The sequence below is a fragment of the Notechis scutatus genome, chromosome Z (assembly GCF_049901735.1).
Source record: "Notechis scutatus isolate UNSWTSFEM ecotype Mainland chromosome Z, rNotScu1.2, whole genome shotgun sequence".
NCBI lineage: Eukaryota > Metazoa > Chordata > Lepidosauria > Squamata > Elapidae > Notechis > Notechis scutatus.
Window position 1 is genome coordinate 100,897,378 of NC_142025.1, and position 19,856 is coordinate 100,917,233.

The 19,856-nt window shown below is 38.6% G+C and overlaps 1 protein-coding gene across 3 annotated transcripts in view; it reads left to right on the top strand.

The window, feature by feature from the left end:
• ITGA3 (integrin subunit alpha 3) overlaps positions 1 to 19,856 on the top strand; it is an 87,930-nt gene that overhangs the window by 28,439 nt on the left and 39,635 nt on the right. For all 3 annotated transcript variants that reach the window (XM_087946730.1, XM_026669690.2, XM_087946731.1), the window contains exons 2-5: positions 12,219 to 12,346; positions 14,042 to 14,124; positions 16,879 to 17,119; positions 18,774 to 18,857. In XM_087946730.1, the coding sequence (XP_087802856.1) occupies positions 12,219 to 12,346; positions 14,042 to 14,124; positions 16,879 to 17,119; positions 18,774 to 18,857 (536 nt within the window). The remainder of the gene's footprint in view (positions 1 to 12,218; positions 12,347 to 14,041; positions 14,125 to 16,878; positions 17,120 to 18,773; positions 18,858 to 19,856) is intronic.

Here is a 19,856-nt window from a genome sequence, read left to right on the forward strand (position 1 = left end):
CATAGACTACTCAATAAAAAAGCCATCTGGAAATGGGGCCGACAAGAAGAAGCTGCATTCCAAAGAATTAAGGACTTAATCACATCCAAATCTGTATTAATCCAATACAGCGACACGCTACCGCTGACTGTCACCTGCAACGTTTCACCATTTGGAGTAGGCGCAATACTTAGCCACACACTACCTGATGGCAGAGAGGCACTGATCGCCTTTTATTCCAAAACGCTGTCCAAAGCTGAAAGAAACTACAGCCAACTGGATAGAGAAGCGTTGGCTGCTATCTCGGGGGTAAAACGTTATCTTTATGGTAGGATATTTTCTTTGATTACCGACCACAAGCCACTGCTAGGAATCCTGGCAGGAGACAGGGCTACTCCCAACATCCTGTCTCCAAGGATGACAAGATGGTCGGAATTTCTTGCAGCCTACAATTACAAGCTCGTCTATCGGCCAGGAAAAGCCATACCCCACGCCGACTCATTGAGCCGCTCACCCCTACCAGACCACAATGACGACCCAGCTCCCACCACACGCACCCTGCAAATTGAAATAATATCAAACCTGTCCATCACCATATCAGACATCGCAAGGGAAACCGCAAAAATGCACTAATGGCCCGACTCCTGAACTGGGTGGGGAGGGGCTGGCCGGAAAACGACAAAAACAAGACTTTTAAACCATTCAAAACACGCCAAATGGAGCTGTCAATTGAAAAAGGATGCATCTTGTGGGGGGATAGGGTTGTTGTTCCACGAGAATTACAAGAAGACGTACTGAACATGTTACATGAGGGACACCCAGGCATGGTAAAAATGAAGTCCCTGGCCAGAAGCTACGTCTTGTGGCCAGGAATAGACAAAGACATCGAAACCTGGGTAAGAACATGTAATAAATGGCAGTCGTCCAGACCTAGCCCCCCTTTAGCACCGGTCCTTGACTGGGAGACACCCAGAGGCCCCTGGTCAAGGATCCACATAGACATCGCCGGACCCACAAAGGGATATACATTTTTAATCATCGTCGATGCCTACTCGAACTGGTTAGAGGTCAGCATCATGAGTTCAACAACGACTGAAGCCGTCACTAAACAACTAAAGAAACTCTTCGCCACTCATGGTCTACCAGATGTATTAGTATCGGACAATGGCCCACAGTTCACAGCTTTAGCTTTTGAACAATTCCTCGCAGAGCAAGGGATACGACATGCTCTGACAGCACCAGCTCATCTGGCGGCGAATGGAAGGGCGGAACGCATGGTTCGATACACGAAAGAAGCATTAGAAAAACTTGAAGGAGGCAACATGCAAGACAAGATCAATACCATGTTCACCATTCAACATATAACGCCATGCACATCAACAAACAAGAGCCCAGCTGAACTTTTAATGGGCAGAAAATTGCGCACATATCTGAACAGACTACACCCCACCTACAGCCCCGAGAAGCCACCAGACTCCTCCAGTAAGTACTGCACATTCATACCAGGCGACCTGGTATACGCGAAAAATCTTACCGGAGACCCGTTGTGGTTACCGGCCACGATAACACAAATCACAGGCCCCCGATCATAACAGCTAGAGACAACCGATGGCAGAACGTGGAAAAGACACATCGACCAACTACAGTCTCGACACATCGAACGCAACACCGACACACCCCGAAACATGGAGCAAACACATCCACAAAACCAAATAGACAATAATAATAAAACCAGAGGGGGGGGGACCCTTAAATAATAAAGGAAAGGAAAACCCTCCATTAACAAACCACCAACCAGAAATTGAAAACCCAAAAAGAAATAAAAACTACTTACCATTTGGCGAATTCGAAAGAAGACAGCTGGAGGAGAACCAGAGAAGAAGCAGCCGAGCCGACTCTACCTGCCTAAGCATGCCAGAAGGGAGCGACAATGCCCGCTCAACCAAACCAACAAAGCATGGCAGGAGTGGCATGGCTGAATAACCCTTCCAGGAGGTTCCAGAGAGAAGAACGGGAGAGACGGCGAGCCCGTCCGAACCGACTGAGATCAACGCAGAGACTGAACTGCGCAGGTCAACTAGGACCCACAAAAGCCCCGCCTACTTACGCGACTACGTCATGTAACGTTGGATCAAACCAAGAGGGGAGGGGTGTAGTATACTTGTTTTGCATACTTGTAATGCTGCATTCCTATTGGACAGATACTGCCACTTAGCGATTGGTAGATAACAACAGTTCTGATTGGCCGCCTAAGCGGCGAGAGTTTTAAATAAATGCCATTGGTTGCGAGCCGCGAGCAGCTGCTATAAAAGGGGCTGCCGCGGCTCGACTTTAGTTGAAGTTACTGACAGTTAAATAAAGAGCTGAACTCAACTCCGGTCTCGAGTCTACTTTGTTCTGGCGATAGAACAGTTACAACTTTTCTTAATTTTTTAAAATGCTTTTTCCCCTACCCATTTCTGTCTCTTGCCAGAAATAAAACAAAAGAGATAGCTGAGGAGGTGGGGTAGCTTTTGGGGAGTGGCTGACTCTCCACTCTCCACAAAGATAATCCTAGAGCAAGGGATTATCTGAATAATGCCTCTGGACCAGATTGTAAAAATTTCAGGGAGAAAGAAAATAATAAAAGTAAAGTTAAGCTATGTAGACATCAGCTGGAAAATCGAATCAAAGAGTGCAAAGATCCACCCCCCCGCCAAATAATCCCCAGTGATCTCTAAAGTTCATTCCAGCCTGTACATTTTATGATTCTTAAATCCAATCTGTAGCTTATAAGTGAATAGAATTAACAAACAGAAATGTCTATTTATGACAAATGGTTTTCAAATATAAGATGGAGAAAAACCAGGTAATAGTTTAAAATAGAAATACTGTGCCATATTTTTTTTTTTTTTGGGGGGGTGGACGGATGGATTGAGAACGGAATTTAAGCCAGTGACTGGCTTAAAGGTTGATTGATTAATCACAAATGTTTGCCTACAAGTTCCTGTTCTTTCAGAAGTTCCTTGCTTCTAACTTAGCATATAGGTAGCTGTGATTTGCATGTCTGTAAAACACACACACAAACAAGTCCTTTTGTGGATTATCCCATCCTGAATACAACAGGAGAGTTAAATGAAAGTATAATCTTTGGGATTTTCTTGCTGCTGTTCTAAGCCACATCTGTGTTCACTTGAATATGTGAACTGCGTGTAAACCAATAAGAACAGAGTGCCAGATTATGTTATGAACCTTTGAACCTATTTCTTCACAAGGCTGAACTTTGGAAAACCGGTTTCTTTTATGAAGAGGGAGGGCAACATTGATATCTTACTTTTAGCTGGAAAAAGATGAAAACGTGTTGCCTTTTTATAAGAAGGTGGTGAAATTGGACTGTTCTTGGTCCACATTCTTTAGAGGGGATTTTCTGTTTTGTTCTGCCTTCTTTATTTTCCAGCAGGAGGAAGAACTAAGCCACCATGCTATATTTTCTATTTTTGTTTAATTGATATGCAGGGTTAAGAAGCATGGATATATGGCTTTTTCTGTTTCCTGCTCTGCACAGACCATTCGGATTTGTTAGTTTAGTTTCTAAGCTTCTTCCTCCTGTCTTTGGTCTTCTAATGCCCGAGCAGATTCCTACTCAAGCTGCAGGCAGATTAGCCTCAGAATGAATGGGATAAGGCATTTGTTCAGATTTTGACACCTGGAACCTTCATCTTGATGAAGCTCCTTTGCTGGGTTTACATTTGGTTTCCCTGGGGGTGCACTTTAGCTCTATAAATGGGCCTCCCCTCATGCTGGGAAGGAGTTGCTCAGAGAAAATACGCTCCAGCTTCCTCAATCTTGGGCTTTCTGTTCATGCTGGATCATTTCCATTGAGCAAAGATGGAGACAGTCATTAGCTGACTTGTCTGCCCAGCACTGAGTTAAGAAAAGCTTGTATACCTGCATCTTGATATTTCTTCATGCATTTTAGTAATAAATAAACCCACACCTAAACTAGGAAAAGAAGGAATCTTGTTCCTGTCAATGTTTCCTCTTATTAAAATAGTTTATGTCTAGGTTTTTCCCCCCAAGGAGTTTCAAGAGGCGTACTTTTGGGGAATAGAGAGGGGATCATCAAAGCAATTATCTGAGCTAAGTTTAGGTTGAATGTGATTGACTGTGGAGTCTTCAGTGAGATTAGTGCCTGAACTGAGTTTGAATCCATCTCTCTCTACCACTACCACACACGGTTCAAAGCTGATTTTCCAATCTCTATCTCATTTAGGATGAGCAAATAAACCAGATTTCAAAAGCAATGTATTTATATGATTCCCTGCTAGGTAACCCTGAAAGTTGGGCTCCTCTCCCATCTCTAAGTTCTCCATCAGTTCATTGTTGTGCTTGGTTTCTATACTCTCTTCTCTCTGAACTTCTTTCAGGATCACAAACATTGGTTATTGCCCAGGTTTAAAATGAGGAAAAACAAAGTAGAGCTCTTGGAACCCAGGCATTCAATATGATGGATCTTACATCTCCTAACATCAAAAAGCAACAAAGGACTACAAGTGCCCAGTTAGTCTGCAGCTCTCTTACATTTTACAATAACCATTATCCACTGTTTGAAAACTAGGGAAAAGAGGTTACAGCACAATAAGCGCACTGTGTTATACTTAACAATCCATGATAATGATGCATCTAGCTGGGATGAGGATGAGCCCTTTGGTAACAGTCCAAACTTTGAATCTCTTTTAGGAGGCAAAAGAGCTCTATAATCTTTATCTGTGTAGCAGTCTTTTTCTCCAATGGAATTAGACTTAGACTTATGCCTAAATAATTTTATATTTATTGTTTTAATACTTTTCTTAAATTTTACATTGATTGTTTTAATGGCCTTTTTTGTTTAATTAATGTGTTCTGCTTATTACTGTCTAGATGGCATAAAGCAGACAGAGTAACTCCACAAAGCATCCACACAAAGTCTTTTTTGTTGGTTCATCAGGCATCCTTATCAACTCACATTTGTGACGAGGTTCTTCTTAATGTCCAATCCTTTGCATATCTGAATTGTGGTATAGAAAGATAATAAAGTCTCATCCCCATGATGATTGAAGCAGCTGCATGGTATGGTGGATTCAGGCAAGAGTGAGGGAGCCTCCCCCAACCCAACAAGGGCCAATTTAGTGACCAATCAGGATTACAGATGTGACCATATGACGTGGACTACATTTCCCAGGATACCTTAACTACATTTACCATGATGCATTCCCTTAAGGGGACAGCTCACAATTCCTAACTAACTATCTCAAATCCCATTAACTCTAAACTGTCTGGACAGCACACTCTGAAAAATAGAATTTTTTGTTTGAGCTATATGATTTCTTTCTAATCCAAATTGATTTTTAAAAAAAAATTGTAACCAGATTTTAGATGGTGCATACAAGTTTAATACATTATGGTTGGTTGCACAGCCAGCCAGATGTTTAGACTTGATTGGGCATTTTTATCCAGCTATTGAGTCTTTCCCAAGGACCTGAAATAGCGCATCTTGTTTGATGGTATTAAAGGTATTGTTGCAAAATGTAAGCTAGCCCAAATAAAACTATATTTTGCTATTGACTGGTGGTGAGTTTGTCAATGCCAGTGGTGTTCAAGTAGTGCTCTAGATCAGGGGTGTCAAACTGGATTTCACTGAGGGCTGCATCAGGGTTGTGTTGACTTCAAGGGGGCCAAGGGCGCATGGCCAGCTTGACATCACTCGTGTTGCAGATGTGCAGCCCTCCCAAGCTCTGTTTTCACTGTCAGAGGATTGCAGGAGGCCACGGCAGCCAAAAACGGAGCTCAGGAGCCCGTTTTTGCTGGCAGAAGCACCTGGGCCAGTCCTTTGCTGTTTCTAGGGAAGCCTTACAGGCCAGATCTAAGTAGCCTACAGGCCAGATCCGGCCCCCGGACCTTGAGCTTGACACCCCTACTCTAGATGTTTGGTTGCATTCAAAATGTCTATTACTAATTGGTACTATGTTTGCTTTCTTTTGCTACAGTTTTTTTTACTTCTATATTCAGGTCTTTGTATTTTGAAATTTTCTCCAGTTCTTTCTTTTCTTTTCTTTGTCTCTAAGTATTGCAATTTCCACTGTCCAGGGTTTTTTTAATTCTTTCTAATGGACAGTTGTTAAGTCTGAGGTGCTCTGTCGCATGTGATTGTTTGAAATCTAAAGTCCTGCAGCATTTTAGCTTTTTCATTTTCAATTACTTTGTCTATTTTATAGTCCCACCATTTGTTGCTTGCAGGTAAATAGTATTTCTTGCAGATATTCCAATGCACCATTGTTGCTATTTTGTTAACACTGTTGTTCAGTCTTCTTGCAGCAGCTTCTGTTTCTTCGGGTTTTTTTTCAGAGGCAGCATTTGCTATCTATTGCTATCTTCTCAATTCTGATTTTGCATCAATTTGTTCTTAAGGATTGATCTTGTGCAGCTAAGGATTGATCTTGTGCAGCTAGAATCTGTCTCTTTCTTCAAATTTCCTTTTCCTTTCCTTTGCTGGAGTACTTTCTTTTAGAGAAGGTCATGGGACTGCCATCATATTTGCCTTGCAAGGGTTAAGGTGGCATTTAAAGCAGAAATTGTTCTCAACGAATCGTCACACCTCACCCCATTTCTCCAGTTGTTTTCTTGCATTAGGCAGGCACAAAAGCCTTTTTTTCAAACAAAACCTCTCCAGGATACAGAATGCTGATACAATGGACGTTAAAAGCAAAAAACATTCTTGACACTGCTTCTGTCATTCAAACTCCCCCCCTTCCTCTTTTGCCATATAAAGGATTGGTCCTATGTCATGCTGCCCCTCACTCAGAGCTATTGTGCTTTATCCAATGACTTCCTTGTCATACCAGTTGAACTTCCTTGAGCCTTGTCATCTGCTAGATTTATTGTGAACAGAAAGCTGGGCTACCACATATATTTAGAATTATAGAGTCCAAAGTAGCGTCCAGTTCTGGCTTCATCTAGAGAGAAGATTGGGTAGCTAGTTAAAACCAGCTTTGAAAGGTGAGCAAAATATGCTTCCCTGCTTTTCAACAATACTCATTTATTTGTTTGCTGTGGTACAAATGGGTTAGCTTGAAAATCTGGGTGTGTTTTTCCCCTCAGTTGAATTCTTTGTTGGGCCACTTCATTTATGTTTTGGTACTGTTAAATATGGGAAGCAAATACAGAAGGAAGGAAACCATTTCCAGTCCCATTCCCACTCTCTGTGATTCACAATATATGAAATTGACTTCTTAAACAAATTTTGATTTAGCACCGTTTGTGCATCCATATGGTAGATATGAATGCTACTCTTCTGTATATATTATATCTGTTGCATATATAGCAAGTGTTGCCATTTTCTTGCCCTGGTGTTTATTTATCATGTCCAAATTTCTGATATAATTGTATCCCCCCGCCAGTCCCTTCTAAGGCATATACCTACGTTTGGGCTGGATGTAAAAACAAAATGTCTAAGCGCTTGGCAGGAACGGAGAAAATTAATCTTCATAAATGGTCTATTTTATTCACTCACAACAACTGGATTAATCAGAGCAGGATTAAATCATGGTTGCTTGTTCTTCCTTTCCATGTCTACTATTGGGAAAGGAAGCTGAATTGCACCCAGCAACTTTGCAAGCATCCCCAAAGCAAAGCAAGTTTCCTCCTGTGACTCAGGTTTTTCTTCCCAGGAAGTGAAATATTTTCCACCAAAGTCATCCTATCCTAGAACAAAGCTAGGATGCTTGCAGGCATTCTCATTTATGAGTCATGGAGATGGTATCTTCACACTCACCATGATCTAGTTTAATCAAAAGACCTGGATTAATGGTTTCTGAATCCTATGAATACAGTAAGCTGTCTTTTCTTCCTAGAGCTTGGGCTATTCAGTTTTCTATTTCTTGACAACAAGAATGCCATATCTACTTTCTAACTTGGTGGATCAAGCACCATGTCCATATTTCAGCTAAAATGAGTCCATGCTCCCACCTTGCTTTTTGTAGTTCCTCATCCTTAAGCAGTTTAACGTCTTATTATATAGCTTACCCTTTTGATCTTGCGGGTCAACAGACCTGGTTAAGAAAGCCACATGATGAAATAGACACTAATGGAGGAGTTTCCATGAAATCTTTTCTGCTCCTAGAGATGTTTCCAGTGTTATAGAAGAGTCTGCAGGGCTATGTCTTCTTAAGGGGAATGGAATAATCACCCCAGACAATTGATTTTAATGAAAGAGTCATTCATAGTTATCTATTTAATCCTGATTGCATTTTTATTGCTGAAATAGGGAATGTTTATTAGGTTTTCTTCATCTGGTGCCTAAAACAACTTGTGGCTTGGGCACAGGTTTAGATGAAGAGAAACCTCTCTATCATTGGCAGGAAGAGCTGGCCTCTACCCCAACAGCAAAAAGGCAAGCTGGAGGGATGAAGAACTTGATTCTATTTCCCCAAGGTAGGAAGTGGTGCAAAGGATTCCTGAGAGTGTGAGGGAAGCCCTGGGAGGCCCAGTGCAGGTCATATGTGAACTGAGAGATGCTGCAATGCAGGCCTGATACCTGTGCGCCTCTTAAAGGCCCATACCATTGCTTTACAACTGCATAGCCAGGATTGCGGTTATTAAATGAGGTAATTACATCATTTAATCACCCAACCTCTGACAACCATAATTCCAGGCTCAATTGTATTTGTAAGTGGAGGACTACCTGTACAAAGGTTATCAATGGAAACCACATGGCCTCCAAGAAAATGAAAGGTCTTTGCTTTCCCGGTATAGGTAAAGAAGCAAAGAGGACCATCACTCTGGGGAGTTTGGTAAATGTGATTATGCCATCATGTGTGGCTACATGTGGAGGATAGATTGTAATCCAGAAAGGAATTCTGGATTCCTTCATTTCTAGCTGGCATATATACTGTATAGGAGTCCATCAGTTAAGACTGCAGCATGGAAAGGACTGGAACATTGTTAGGGCTGAAATAGAAGTAGCATTCTGTGAGTGATTCTGTAGTTGTTTGCCAGATATTGATATAGGCAGTTATGGAGATAGATAGGTTTACGTAAATACAGATAGATATCAACCCCGATAGCTAGCTATTGGAACCTCTGCTCAGCTGCTGTTTTGGAATGCCAAATCAATCTGTCCTTATCCATGATCTTATCTTGGATGAAACTGCCACCCTGGTATGATTTACAGACACCTACTTGGCCTAAAGGGGATGATTCCCTTTACAGAAAATTTTAATTTATTTCTGCCCCACACTCGGTATGCCATGTAGTATGGCCACATAACACCTCTGCTTCATAAATTATATTGGTTGCCAGTTTGCTTCCACATACAATTCAATATCCAGGTTATTACCTATAAAATTCTGCTTGGTATAGGGCCAGATTATTTAAGGAGCCACCTATCTCCCAAAACATCTGCCTTTCTAATTCCGTCTGGAGTACTCTGATTTCCTATGATTAAACATTGTCATTTATCAGGATCCCAGAAGCTCACCTTCTCTTTAGCAACATCTGCCATCTGGAATCATATAAGAACATCTACCCTCAAATTCCCCTGAGACCTAGGTGTCCTCTACTCTGCTGTTGTTTGGAAAGGCCTTGAAGATTTGTTTTTTGCCCAGGTCTTTGATAAGGGAGAATGAACAAGCTTTGCTTTGTCCTTATCCATTTTTGCCATATTTTATTTATTTATTTTTGATGTAGTGGTTAAGGTGTTGGCCTAGACATGAAGAGACTAGGAGCTATTTATAGAAAATAAAGATGGGATAAAAATCAAATCAATTAAACAAATATTCAGTTTTAAATTTAATGCTATGATTAGTTGCATAGTCAGCAGATTTAAACTGGATCTGCATTTTTATTCACTTATTGATTTCTTCACAAAGATCTGGATAGGCACATGTTGGTTAATGGTATCAAAGGTAGATGTAAGTTGTCATTATAGTTGATTGCACAGTCAGCCAGATGTTTTGAGTGATTTGGCATTTTTGTCCATCTATTGATTGTTACAGTACTGGGTGAATAATCTACAGTTAGATTCACAGTTTAAGAGAAACTTAATTATTCAAGTCCTAACCAAAATCCTAACATTTATTAAGGTAGCATCTAAGAACGCAGGCAGTCCAAAACAGGATAGTTATTGTACAATTAAGGTATTCAGTATTTCCAAATATCAAGGCCTCATTCCAAGGTCTCCAATCACAATTGGTATAATAATGGATTTCTTTTTCCAAAAGTATTCAATCTGTAAGTCCTATATTTGGTAATTTTCTCATTGTTTTTTCTCAATCATAGCATTACCAAGAATAGCAACATCAATGAGCCAATCTTTCTTTTTTCCAATAACCTTTCATATCATGCAGGTTATGAACAAGATGCATCTCCATTTGGATCTTCTTATTGTTTTAAAATCATTGTTATGGTATTTGGGCAGATCATAGTTAAACCAAGGGAAACACAGTAATAAGTTTAAAATTAGAAAAATAGTTGAGAATCAGGTAGTATACACATTTGATTTAAAAATACATACACATACACACATACATAATATGAACATGCATACATCTACTCGCTACAAAACTCTGGGTTTCTCCTATTCTTTTAATAACCATTGGTTATTCATGGGTGTTCTTATTTTGCCCTTGTAAAAGCTTTGGAGAATTTAGAGATTTTTGACTTTTGGGAGTTTGACCTGAAAATCTCTTTGTTTTGGATTGGGCGGTTTTAATAATTATATTCTCCTCATGTTTTTCTATCATGCTTCTTTTCACTCCATCCCTTCCTTTCTTGGTGACTTTTGCTCTTGATGTTTTATTTTATATTATGTCATCTGCCATAGTTAAGTGTTTTGGCATATTTTTACTTGTTTCTGTCTAACATAATATAGAAACTTTGCCCACAGTGTTGAAAAAATACAGCTGTGTTTTCTGGAAGGCAAGGGAGCATGCACTCCAGCTACTTTTGTACTTAGATGAAAGTCATATTTTGTTAATATAGAAGGAGCTACATACAGAAACAAACCTTTATGTGCTTGCAGCCCATCAAAAGGGTTGATATTATAGTCCTCAAAATTTCACAGCTGGGGTGCCAGTTAGGATTTTGGAATTTGTAGCCACAATACAGTTGAAAGGCCATAATTTAGAGAAAATGGACTAGGCTGATTTTGAGTATGTTTGATCATGATGTCAGGTTAAGTGCTAAATTAGAAGAATTTATGTTTTGGAAACTAAGATATCAGTGCCCGATATTATGTGTGGTTACCCAAGGTTTTTTATGATATACATATGCCTACCCTCGATTTGTTATAGACTACTTAACCATGATAGTGGATACAGGAGATTAACTGGTTTATATTGAAAACTAAGTCATAATCAGTGGCTTCATACTGTATAATCAAAAATGAAGTAGAATAGAGGCAAGCACTTTGTGAACAAATCAGGTTGTATGAGCTCTAGTGAGCTTTCAAAAGTAATAAAACACATAGTGACTTGGCAAACACTCCTTTTAATCCAGGTCTAGCTCATATTGGTTTATCCTATCTCATAATAGCTGTTAAGATCTTGAGGAAAGGTCTTGAGTGGTATAGGTTGTTTTGGAGATGGTGCATTGTTAATTATACATTAGGGTGTTTTTTTTTTTTTTTTTTTAAATGTGAGCCACTTGGAGCTTTATTTAAGACCGGGAGGATTAAATATGTTTTTTGAAACAAATGCAAAGAGGAACTATCAGGATATAAGTGGGACAAGTAGAAAATATGTCTTTAACACTAAGTGGTGTTTAATTTCCCAAGATGTTCATCCTTGCCTGGAAGTCATTTTTTTAAATTGGATTCCTCCACTTCCAATAAATATTAGGCATGTTTCAACTAGTTGGGCTTCTTTAGTGACCTGAGAATGGCATTTTGCACTGTCCAAAAAGCACTCTTCTCTTGTTCCAGAGAACAAGTGGTTTTTAACCACTGAAAAAAAAATTGCAACATTATTTTTTCTCCTGATGTATACTTCCTCAGTATAAAGCCCTGTGACCGCTTGTCTGGAAAATTACTTTTGTAATTTTCTCATGATCACCGTCTATACTCAAGAAGATTTATTCATGATAATTACTGGCTCTATCAAATCACTGAGGGTACCAGAATAAGAACAATGCATATAAAATATACAAAGATTTGCTGCTTTCACACTGTTATGAAGAATCTGTCTTCTATTTCTTGTAATCCAAAATAATATTTCTGCCCCCTCTAGGATTCTTACTGGAGCTCCCCGTGATGTGGCTATCAAGATGGATAATAAAACAAGGACAGGTGCTATGTATGCTTGTCCTTTGACCGCAGTTCCCAATGATTGTACACAGGTGGACTTTCAGGTGAAAAGTATGTAAATGTGCAAATGGAGAACTTACCTGAACAGAGTGCAATGAACTATAGAAAATAATGCAGGCTAATGATTAGTGATTAGACCAGAATATGAAATATCTTTAGGAAGTATAGGCTTGTTTAATTTCATTACACTGAGTAACAAAAAGTTTGTGGCACTTTTAAGACCAACATCAATCCATAGTAGTTGTAGCATGATTGACTTCAAATTCATTCTATTTTCGATTTTGTTTCCAGCATTGAAGTTCCTTGCAGTTATGAAGTTGGACTTCCCTTAGTAGAAGAAAGACTGAGGAAAATTAATTCTAAAGGACTGATTTGGGGTTTGGAATTTGACAGGGGGTGGTTTATCACCATCTTTTAAAATACAACAAATGATCTTTTATTCCCATATCCTATTTCTTATTTGTAAAGAAATCCTTAAAGCCATTTCAATTCCGTCCTGAAGTAAGCAAAATCTATTAACGGTTATCAGTGATAACAACACGTCTGTTTTAACCTTGATCAAATAATCTAACTTTATAAGCCTTCCCTTTACTTCTACCAGTCTTGATATTAGTCCCTTCAAATAATGTCTTAGCACTTGATTTCCTTTCATTTTTCTTTGATCTTTTTCACCAAATTCTTCAAAACTTTACAAGCCTCTTTCGTAAATCTGATATAGGAAAATTATCCAGGTCACTCTCTTGGTTTGATGTTTGTGCATCCTTTTTAATTATTAAAACATCAGAGAATTTACTTTCTATATATGGTGTAACATCTTTTCCCCGTCATTCTTGTAGCCTGTCATTTTTAAATCTATTTTCAAATAAGTCTCTTTTAAGTCCTTTTTCAAATAAGTCTCAATCTTGTCAGTTAAAACGTGTTTCTCTTCCTTAACAACTTAACAACAAGCACAATCTATCTATAATGGCAGAAAATCTTAAAATTAAGTTCAGACCTATAGTTCAAAAATATCCTTAAAAATGTTAAAATATTTTACTTCATTTTGTATTTGTAAATTGGATTCCAGTGTTCTTCTTTAATTGTAATCTTTACTTCTAGTTCCCTCTAGTGTCCAATTTTTAGTCTTATAGTTATTTAAATTCAAAACAAAAGCATTTTCCTATAGGAAGGATTCTTATAATGCCCACATTTATTTCAAATTTACTCTGTATGTAGCTTTCTAAAATCAGTCTTTTAAATTATCTAAATATGAATCTTTTAATCACCCTTTTGCTGCTTTTTAAAAATATTTTAAGTACTTAAACTTACATTTAAAAGTTCTTTAAATAAGAATTGAAGGAAACTTACCTGGTGCTATAAAACCTGTGAATGCAAAACCAGTTTCTATTAGCTGAAAAGCAGCAAACGATTTCCAAAAGTGATTACAAAAAGAAATATGCGAACCAAAGTGACTTTTGATAAATTATTAAAATTGTTTATACTTGTGATGGAAGTCATTTCTTTATATATTTCTTTTCATTTCTCTCCTATATTATTTTTTCTTTTCTACTTCTCTATTTTTCTTCTTTGCAACTATTTTTCTTTCTATTCTTTTATGCTTTTAGTTTGTATTAGTTTTTATTGTTGCAATTGTGATGTTTAATAAAATTACTATAAAAAAGGAAATATGGCAAGAAAGTGGATCCTTTTCTAATCATATTTATCTTTTGGGGGTTTTGTTTTTGTTTTGGCTCCCTGTACTTTTAGGTGATCCACAAAATAATATTGTTGAAGACATGTGGCTGGGGGTAGTAGTAGCAAGCCAACGTAAACCTTATGGTCGAGTAATGGTGAGTATAATATGTATGAGAGGAGATTATTTCTGCTGCCTTTGAATCCTCCCTTCTACCTTAAAGTCATCTGTTGAGCTAATGTTTTGAATTGGGGAGAATCAGTGGTGTGGGAAACTGGACCAAAAATATGCTGTCCTGTTTTCCTATGCTTTCTTGTTGTTTATCCCATGTAATGCCCCACCATTTCCTCCATAACTACTTCAGAACTCTGATAGGGAAAACCTATACAACTTTTAACAGAGGCTTGCTGGATCTAACCAAAAGGTTTCCTTTGTGGACAAAGAATGTTTCCTTGTGCTTAGATCACCTTCTACCTGCCCTATATAAAACTACCCTTAAGAAGATGAGAAAATACTGAACACGATTATACACTCTGACCTGAATGGATTTTTACCATCAAGACAAATAAGAGACAATATTAGAACGGTAGTTAATATATTAGAATATTATGAAGAACATCCAGAAAAACAAGTGGCCCTTGTTTTTCTGGATGCTCAAAAAGGATTTGATAATTTAAACCGGCAATTTATGATTCGGCAAATCAAAGGGATGAAATTCAGAGACAAATTCAAAACCTTTAAAGTTGACTTGGAAGTTGCAGTTGGTTCAAAGTAAAGCAGGCAAATTGCTGACAGGAGAAGATAGGTTCATTAATGTGACTTTTATGTTGAGGTTGCTGCTTTGGCTTCCAGTAGTCTTCCAGGGCCAACTCAAAGTTGGCTTTAATTTTTAAAGCCATACATGACTTGGAACCCATGTATTTGCAGAATAGTCTTTTTCAATCAGAACCAGCCTGTCCTGTGCTTTCATCCCAGGAATGTCTACTATACGTTCCTATCGTAACATAGTAAAAATAGGATCCCAGAAGTCTACCTTGGCAACCTCCACAGTATAGAATATTTAATCCTGGGATAAAGAGAGCCTGATAAGATTTAGGGACCAAACCTGAGAACTTTTAGGGTAGGTGTTCTGAGCCAGTCAGGGGAAGAACCTTTTTCTAGGCCTAAGGCAGCTATCTGAGTTCTGAACTTGTCTTAAATAATCTGAGCATAAGGCCATTTCAAGAAAATACAAAAGAGAAATATAAGCAGTCCAACATTTATTAGTATTGTAGTAGCATGTTATCTGATCTTGACCTGAGATTTTTTTAAAAATGAAGATATCTCAAGACCAATAACAAATATCGTTAATCCGCAAAGTTGAATAGATGAAAATAAGAATGCCCTGATGTGTCCATGATGTGGTGCTCAGTGAGTCAGAATGCAAGCTTGTCCTATCAATTTAGGGATAAGATGTCAAATTCCATTCATCTGAGCGTGGAAATTTTCCTTACGTGTTTTGTCTCTTCTTACAGTATTATAGAAGCACCTCTCATCATTAAAAATATTCTTCAGACAGGCACACAATTCTTGCTTTATCACTGCCTTTCCTCCCACATGTAATCCACCTCCACTTCTACCTTCTAGGCAATAATAGCTCTTGGCCGTTTTGATCCTCTGCCACATCAGCACCTTTAAATCTTTCAAAAACATTTTCAGGAGGAATTAGCTGAAATTCAAGAAACAGCTCTGTGCAGGAAAGCAAGATGGTCTTGGAGAACAAGTTTCACTTGGGCCAGTTGTCTCCCACATAACAGAAGATGTCATCTGCAGAATTCCTTTGCAGGGAGTCAAGCTTTCTCAAGAAAATTGCATAATTGCACTTCCCTTCTATTTCCTTTCTTCCCTGGTACTATTTAGTGGATATAGCTGATTCTTGAAGTTGTTTGTGTAGAAAGAATTCTAGGACTTTCAAATCACAATTTGAACAGTGTTCAACAAAACTAACATTTATTTGTAGTGACAGTGCATAACCTCTTTATTCCAACAGAAAAGCTTAAGATAATGTTATGGTTATCTCAAGTTTGATTATGAACTGAGCTCAATTCCATCTCATATGAATGAGGATTCAAGTCGGAATGCTTTTTCCCTGAATCATAATATTTTATGGTTCTTTTGGTTTTGATTTAGGATACCGCAAAAATCCAAGCACTGTGATTTCTAAACTCTGATTTAACACTTAATACGAAGTATAAAGTCTTATAACAGTGTGGTATTGCTAACAAATTTTAAAACGTGTGGTATGGTGGGATGTGTACAGGGGTGGGATTCAAAAATTTTAACAACCGGTTCTGTGGGCGTGGCCTAGGTGGTGGGCATTGCTTGGTGGTCATGTGACTGGGTGGACATGGCTTGGTGGTCATGTTATTGGCTGGGTGTGGTCAACTCAGTATCACTCACGTTGAGGCATGCATCTCCTCGCCTGGCTTCTCATGACTGTGGGGATGCTGCAACAGTCGTAAGTGTGAAAAATGGTCATCAGTCACTTTTTTCAGTGCCATTGTAACTTGAATGGTCATTCCACACAAGCAAAGTACCAGCAAAGGAGGGGGGAAAACCTCCAGAGATGTTCCTGAGACAGGATGTCTAGTCCTGCCAAAAATGTAATAAGGGTTAACGGAGAGGCAGTTTGTGTAAGCAACACCAGAATGTTTCCTTCCTGCCTTCCTTACAGGATTAGGCCAGTAATTTCTTCTAACAACCAGTTCTCTGAACTGCTTAGAATGTTAACAACCGGTTCTAGCGAATAGGTGCGAACTGGTAGAATCCCACCCCGGATGTGTAAACCGTACAGAGTGTCTTTCATAGTACCTGGAATTCCTTACTCTTTTTCACTTCAGACTAAAATCTTATTTTTATTTTATTTTTCAAGGCTTGTGCTCACCGATACACTCGGATTTTTGACAGTGAACATCATAGGCGTATGGTAGGAACATGCTATATCCATAGCAATGATTTGCGTCATCAGGTGAACGATTCGTGGCAAACTTATAATGAGATGTGTGCTGCCAACCAAGATTTGGAGAATACAGGCATGTGCCAAATGGGCATCAGTGGTGGCTTCACAGACAACTTTGTCTATTTTGGAGCTCCGGGAGCTTACCATTGGCAAGGTTTGTGGCTCTAATTGCCTTTCCCTACTTTGTTTTATGCCTTTCAAATGTGTCAGTCTCAAATAGTTTTAAGGCATAATTTAGTTGCAATAAATTCTGATATGAGTTAATGATTAATCAACCAAGTATTATTATTGTTGTTGCTGTTGCTATAAATGAATGGACTAAGATTCTTAAAATTAAACATATTTGTTTGGAAAAAGGGAGAGAGCTAAGCATAGTTAACTGTCTTCTGAATAAGTATTGACTGAAATGTTGATTTTTCACCTACTCCAAGATTGCTAGTACAGCTCTGCAAGTAAGGACTTCTTTCAAATGTCATTTTTCACACCCTTTTACTATTTTCTCCTCACATCCAGTTGGTTGAGGGAGAAAAAGAGGCAGAAAAAAGTGGAGGCTGAGATAAAGTCATTCTGGCCATTAGTGGTTATATTTTGATTATATCGCTTTGAATCTCCCTCCACAACATTTTTTTTAGCTAAAAAAAAATGAAAAAGACAGAAGAAGATTGTCTCCTTTACCCATTTAGAAAATAACTGAACGTCAACTGCCAACCTACAGAAGTCGATTAAGAGCAGAAGATTCTGACTGGCATCCATATTGTCCAAGCATAGCCCAGATAATTATCCCCATGTCTTTTGCTTTCAGCGCAATCCCTTTCTTCCTTGATCTCAGCTTTCTGCCTCCTTCAGCCCATTTCCCATTTTTTCAGTTTGTTCCCTTTCATATCACCTGAACTTTCTTTCCTTCTATCAGGTTCTTGCTTCTGAATCTCAGTCTTTTCACAGGTCCCTGAAATACCTGATTCTTCCATTTCCCGCTTGGTTTTGATTTTTTCATGCAGCTTTCCTTCAACTTAAACTTTTTACTTCTCTCTGCTCCTTCTTCTCTGCTTGTAGAAGAGCCTTTCTATTCCCTTCAATTCCCTTCTTTCTCCATTGTTCTTTTCAGACATGCTTGTTTACTGCATGTATCTTCCAATTTTTCTTCCTCCAATTCCTCCTCCTCCTCCTCCTCTTCTTCTTTTTCTTCTTCCTCTTCCTTTTCTTCTTCCCCTTCCTCCTCCCCCTCCCCCTACTCTCCTTCTCCATAAGGCCCTTCATAAATCTCCAAACCCTTATACTCTCTGCATTCCAACAAAAAGCAGTTGAGAGAGAAGAATTTGATTATCACTATCTCAGAGTAATGCATGAATTCAAAATAATACTGACTTGTTCAGGCCTTTTCTGGTGTTTGAAAATGGACACATTGAAAAATGTAATTTTCTCATCCATCTCCTTGCATATTCAGGGATTGTCTCTGTGGACATGGTAATTGTTCAACAGAACATGAAAACATTCTACATTGTTTGAAGCACATCTGCCTAAGGATTTGTATTTCTGCCAGTGTGAGAATGTGTGAGGACCATTGGGGAAGATATCACTCCTCCTTTTCTTTAACACTTAAAACCCCTCTCAGCCCCACATGGCTCTCTTAAAAGCAGAGACAGAAGCCTTTAATCATATTTCCCATCCAGCAATTTTGAAAATTAATTGCTGGATATGACTGAGGTGAGAGCTTGGGAGGAAAGGAAACAATCTTTTCAAATAACATTAAAAGGTATAGTGGGTTTTGATTTGTATTTTATCAGAATTTTGCACTTTTGTTTACACAGGAACAGCTTACGTGAGCTACCCAGGGGTTTGGGACCAAGTGGATTTATCCTACCCAGATTGGAAAACTAGACACATTTACCTAGGTAATTGCACTTGACTCTCACTTTGTCAGGCTGAAAATATGATTTAGGCTCCAAAACGACTCTATCCGATTCATAAGCTTAAAAAACAACAACAACCCAAACACAACTGAAACAACTGCCCAAACAAAACAGCCGCAATGAAATTCAAATAGACAGTGGCTCCACAGAGGCTCACAGTCTTGCATTGCGGGCCAGTCTTGATGAAGATATGAGCTGTGGATATCCTGGGGGGAGAGGAGGGAGGGATATTGTTCCAGAGCGCAGCAGCTATGATAGAGAAAGCACGCTTCCTTGGTCCTATAAGATATGAACATGTAATTGACAAGAACACACCAGACTAAAAATAGAAATCATAGAAATAATTTGTGATATGTAGTATCATATGTAGTATTTTCATAGTCAAATGTCTCTCAGCATGCTGAAAACAGATAGCATAATTTAAATATATGATGGGCCACAGATGCTTGACATCGATTCATTTTTAAACCTTCATGGCCGATTCCCTAAATAGAAAGGGCTCCAGAGAAGAAGCAAATTTCATATGGGTCAAAGCTTTCTGAGCTTCCTTTCTGGGTCTTCAAAATGGAGATTTCTTAATGAAAACATCTCAATTGAAACTGGACTTTGAACACCGGGTCTGCTCCATACTCAGACTAGAAAATTCGAGGTCAGGAAGGGTTAAAATGGAGAGCTTTCCCCATTAAAAAGGTCTAGTTGTCACCAGGCTTTGTTCCAGAATCAGAGACTGATGTGCAGTACAATATCATGGTCAGGTTCAGTTGATTTAGAATGTAAATAGATTAATGTAGTTCTTGGCCAAACAAGAAAATTATAATTAATATTTTCAGAACAGCTAAACTGAGAATGAAATCATATTACATTTACATATGTATTTAAAGCTTTTCTACTCTGCTTTTTATCATTAAAAACAATGGCTTAATTTTGAAATAACTCAAGTTAATAGGCCATTCTTCAAATTCCAGCTTTCTTCAATGGCTT